This window comes from Morone saxatilis, unplaced genomic scaffold, assembly GCF_004916995.1.
Source record: "Morone saxatilis isolate NCDOM2014 unplaced genomic scaffold, NCSU_SB_2.0 Contig23, whole genome shotgun sequence".
Taxonomy (NCBI): Eukaryota; Metazoa; Chordata; class Actinopteri; family Moronidae; genus Morone; species Morone saxatilis.
This window is the reverse complement of record NW_023339796.1, coordinates 7,219,543-7,224,737: the sequence shown is the minus strand read 5'-3', so window position 1 is coordinate 7,224,737 and position 5,195 is coordinate 7,219,543. Positions and strand designations below refer to the sequence as shown.

Sequence of the window (5,195 nt, the reverse complement as noted above, 5' to 3'; positions counted from 1 at the left end):
CAGTAAAGCAACAGAGATACAAAAGTCAGCCAAAGAAAAATTAATAAATAACAAACAGCTGATAGTGTCCAAGATAATGTTAGCTTTGCTCATAAGTGCCAACTTACCTTCTCTTACTATTAATATGAATAAAGGGTACATCCCACTCAGGTGTTTTGGTGCCAGGGACCTGGTATTAATGGCACATCTATATGGAGGAAAGCTAAGATTAATGTTATTAGTTATTGCACACCTTTGCTCTTCTCGCTGTGTGTGAAAAAGGTCCAATCAGCTTGGTATATTTTCTGTCTTTGGTAACTTTGGTATGTTGAGCAAATTTGAAATAATGTTCAGTGGATCAGAGCAATTTGTCCAGCATTTGCCCACACAACAGGCCTTTGTAAGTATGGACCCACTGGTGGGTCTGGCAGGAAATAAGAGTTTAAGAAGCCAGTAAAATTAGTCTTCTGCCAGTCATTACTACCTACTGCAAAGCAGCTACACTTATTAAGGTATGCTGTTTTATACAAACTTCAGCTTTTGTTCACTTTGTTTTATAGACATTGGCATGCCCATAAACAACTGCAGCTCACATTGTGCCTGAATGTGGCCTGCTGATACTATTCCACATGCCTCCTGTCAACAGACACAATGTAAAGAAAACATGACTCTGAATAGATGAATGGTATTTTGACAGAGCTACAAGGTATGTGAACGGTACAGTACAGTAGCCACAACAGACAAAAGCCAATGAGTGAGCTACAACTGAGCAGGACAAACGGATGGACAGTGGATATGTCTGTACCTAATATACACCGGAAAGGAGAGATTTGTTTCTTTGAACAATGTAATACTGTTTTCTGATGTAAAATGTTTTTCACTACCAGGTTCCATTGTAAACAATCCCACCTGACCACAGCCTCTAAAGCAAGACTTCTATATGAGCCCTGGCAGAAATTTAGATTTCTTTTAAAGGTCTGTCTGCTAGATTTGCAGACTACACACCTCTATGAGGGTGCTTACTGCCTTTAACGTGTACTGATATAATTATATGCCAAAGCGACAGAGTTCACCATGTTCATGTCATGTGATGACACAATTTAGATGGGATAATGCTGATGTGGAAACACTATTTTTCCTTTCAGCAGAAAAGAATGGCAGCAACTTTAGATTTTTTTGATCATCCCTTACTCATGGCTTGACCTTTAAAAGTATCGTGCTTTAAAGATCTCACTGTACACTAAGCCTTTGTTGCTTGGCATCATTATTTCCAATGATCTGTTGACCATATTGCTACAAACAATTTGGTATATGAACAAGCTTTGATGCATCACACACACACGCACACACACACAGCCCACTTGCTCTACTGTACACTCATTTAATCTGGACTATGACTGTTTATGCAGAAGCCAACTGAAGTCCCATTAGGGGAGGTGGGGGCTCGTAGATTTAAGTGGTAGCATCTGTTACTATGGGATTACTGCATGGGAAGAATTCAGTGAAAGACGTGAAGTAATTTGGACTTGCCAAACCCCTGGTGTTTATAAGCTCTCAACTGTATAAAGGGCATCAGTCATTAAGCTATTTTAACATGATGAGAAAAGTTTAGATTTCACTTTTTGTTTGGGCTGTTTATTACATTTAATTTGGAATTACCCACACACAAAAATGTTTTCCTCCAGTAACATCCTTTTGTTGTAAAAGACAGGATACTGTATATTAGTTCAGGTATAAGGGTTTGATTGTTTGTGTGTGTGTGTATCTGTCACATATTACTGGACCCATAAGCCTAAAAATATTATTTGTGAATGTTATTTAGGTTTGAGTGATTCACAAGTTTTGAAAAACTATTTCTGGATCGGTCAATATCTAATGTTGATTCATGTTTTGTGTTCTTCTACACACCCAAAAGTTCCCACACACAGTCTAAAGTAAAGCAGACAAATCCTGAGCATCATCAGATCTCCTAAAAAAAGTAATTTCAGAAGCTAATAGTTTAATTCCGTCTTTAATTCTGTCAGATTTTAGTTTTGCTGCTTAAATGTCCCACGATATCTGCGGTGACATTACCACACATGGAAACTTTACAAATAACTGAAAGCAGCCTCTCTAATTAAAGTAAATTATTAAAGAAAACGATCATACATCAATCCAACACACAATAAAGAAATCACCTAGAAAGCTTGCGCTGCTTGACATAATTTAAAAGGTAATATAGCCAACAGGGACCAGCAGAGCGGGAGTGAAAATCCATGTGGCTGGGGGGTTTCTTAATTAGAGACTATAATGAATTCAGGTGGGTGGCAGGTGGATGACATCAGAGCTGACCCAGACTCACCTGCCTGTGATCTGCACTCTACTGAATGCACTCCTCTAGTTGGAAATGTTGTGGAATATGAACCATTTTAATGCAACAAAGTTCAGATATCGCTAACTCTGGTAACAAAGTAATGTCGGGAGACTTTTCAAATGTATTACACCACATTTCTTTGCCTTGGTTTGTCCATAAAGAAAAACAAACAGGCAATGTACTTACTGTTGTTTTGAGGTGTCAATATGTTCATTTCAAAATGTATTTCCTATAAATAAATATTGATCAAATTGTCTTCACCAAGATTAACTGATATGTCATTTTAATCTATTGGCTGAGAGGTTTGTTTTTGTAGTATTAGATGCGCATTGGTTGTACCTCTCCAAGAACCTTAATTGCTCTATTAGCTTCACCATTCTCAATCTGTCCTAGCCAAATAAGATTTGTCAAGATGTTACTGTTGCCAAAATCAAAGGCCTGCTTACCGGCTTAACACCAGCTGCATGCAAGTTGGTTGTTTCAAATGTTACAATCATTTCTGATGTCTGAATCTTACACACCTTACTATGCATCCCGTCCTTCATTTTAGAATCGGACCTCTTCTCCGGTGACAAGAGTGATGAAGAAATGAGCAACCCGCAGAAGGAACTGGACGTTGCTGAGGGGTCCCCGGAGGCCATCAAAGAAGAAGAGCACACTAAAAAGAAGCACAGAAGAAACCGTACCACCTTCACCACCTACCAGCTTCATGAGCTAGAGCGAGCCTTCGAGAAGTCCCACTACCCCGACGTCTACAGCCGTGAGGAGCTGGCAATGAAGGTTAACTTGCCTGAGGTTCGAGTTCAGGTAAGAACTATCTGAGATGCTATTGGTGTACTGTTGGTAACAGTCTGTGCTGTACTGAACAGAAAACTGCAGTTAAATTAAGTTATAGGCCTCATTAGGCAAAACATATTGAATCATTTATTCTACACAATACCACAGTTTATTCATCAGTGCATCAGTAAATTGTCCCATCTGTCATTTCACTCGCAGCAGCAAAAACGGTTCTCGAAATGAAATGGAAATGATTTTGGACGGCAAATACATTTGAAAGTTTCCGTCTCCTGCACCACGTAGCGGTAGCATCAGTGCATCGTCTCATATCATCTTCATTTCTCTTTGTCCAGGTTTGGTTCCAGAACCGGAGGGCCAAGTGGAGACGTCAAGAGAAGATGGACACTAGCACAATGAAGCTGCATGACTCTCCCATGCTATCCTTCAATCGTCCCCCGATGCCTCCTAACGTGGGGCCAGTGGCCAACCCGATGCCCCTAGATCCCTGGCTGACCTCACCCATCTCCGGTGCCACGCCTATGCATACCATCCCAGGGTTCATGGGTTCGCCACAGGGCCTGCAGCCTGCCTATCCAAGCCACAGCTTCCTGAACACCCCACCCGGCATGGTTCAGGGTATGCAGCCAATGGGCCCTCCTCCCTACCAGTGCTCACCCAGCTTCAACGATAAATACCCGATGGAGGACGACAGGAGTTCCAGCATCGCAGCCCTCAGGATGAAGGCCAAAGAGCACATTCAGTCAATGGATAAAACCTGGCAGCACATGTGATCTGATGAGGCACTGCGGACAGATGTGTGAGCTGCTCCCCGTGAATGTTTACAAACTGCTTTTCCACTGTTTGTTTCGTGTACCACTAACGAGGGTACATGACACCAAAGGGGTCTGATATTTTTTCACTGATGTTTAAGCAACTTTGAAAATGAACTTTTTTTAAAAATTATTATTCACAAAAGTTTTTTAGCCTCAAATCTGTGGGGGTTGTTTATTTTGGTTTAGCTCAAAAGGTTTTAAAGTACGAGAAAATCTTCAACCTGAATGTTTTAACACTTGTGTCAACAGTAATTTTGTATATTTCAGACAGTACTGACAAACTGCAATATAGTATATGAGAGGCTAAGTAGAGCCATGTGGTCAGTAATAGCAACATTTTTGTATTTGGACTTACTTATTACTTGATGAGAAATTTAAAAAAAAAAATGTATACAAGTTTGTTGTCTTAATTGTCCTTTTTTTTTGTGGAAATAAGATATTTTTATTAAAAAAAACAAAAAAAACAAACAAAAACCAATACTGACCATAATTCTGTCTACATGTACCTGGCTGTAAAATGTTCCTGCTCCACTGAAGTAAAAATATCTTCATGAGGATTATTGAACTTTGCTTTGAGGACATTTGCTGGCATCTAAATTGAATTTGTTCTTTTTACCTGTACGTCTGTTTGGTTGGGTTTTCTGTTTCTGTGTAAATGCTCTCCAGCATTTTATTTTTTATTGTTGTATATTTTCAATTATGTTAAAAGTGGGCACAAACAAGTATTTTAAAACCACTTCTCCCACTTCAATTCGAGTTTGATTAGGTTTAAAGGTGATATGCATTATTTTTTTCTTTATTCAAATCATTAAACTGGCCCTTTGGAGAGCGTTGAGTCCTGATGGGGGAGGTTTTTCGGAAGTCACAGAGCGTAATCTGGCTCAGAGGCTAATTTAAACAGACAAGCATACCTCTTAACACCTAATTACTGCTTTTAAAGCGATTAACCCCGGATTCTCAGCCGTGGACAGCGTGCCCTCAGATGCCCCCGAAAAACCCTTTTCAAGACCCGATTAACTTTGTGACCATTTAAATTATTTCTAATTTACAGATATGGCATAATGTATCAATGTTTTTTTTTTATTATTACGCACCATCTCAGTCTTCATCCTTATTGGTAAAGGATGCACCTCATTGCATTAATGACTAAATATTCACGTCAGCTGGATTTAATTCAATTCAATTCAATTCAATTTTATTTGTATAGCGCCAATTCATAACAGAAGTTTATCTCAGGACACTTTTCAAATAGA

General features: G+C 39.3%; 1 protein-coding gene across 1 annotated transcript in view; it reads left to right on the top strand.

Moving 5' to 3' along the window:
- The window catches only part of LOC118335069 (retinal homeobox protein Rx2-like), a 4,623-nt gene extending 723 nt beyond the window's left edge, over positions 1–3,900 (top strand). Inside the window, exons 2-3 of the mRNA XM_035671255.1 lie at positions 2,883–3,139; positions 3,463–3,900. Coding sequence (XP_035527148.1) covers positions 2,883–3,139; positions 3,463–3,900 — 695 coding nt within the window. The remainder of the gene's footprint in view (positions 1–2,882; positions 3,140–3,462) is intronic.
- The last annotated feature ends 1,295 nt before the right edge of the window (positions 3,901–5,195 follow it).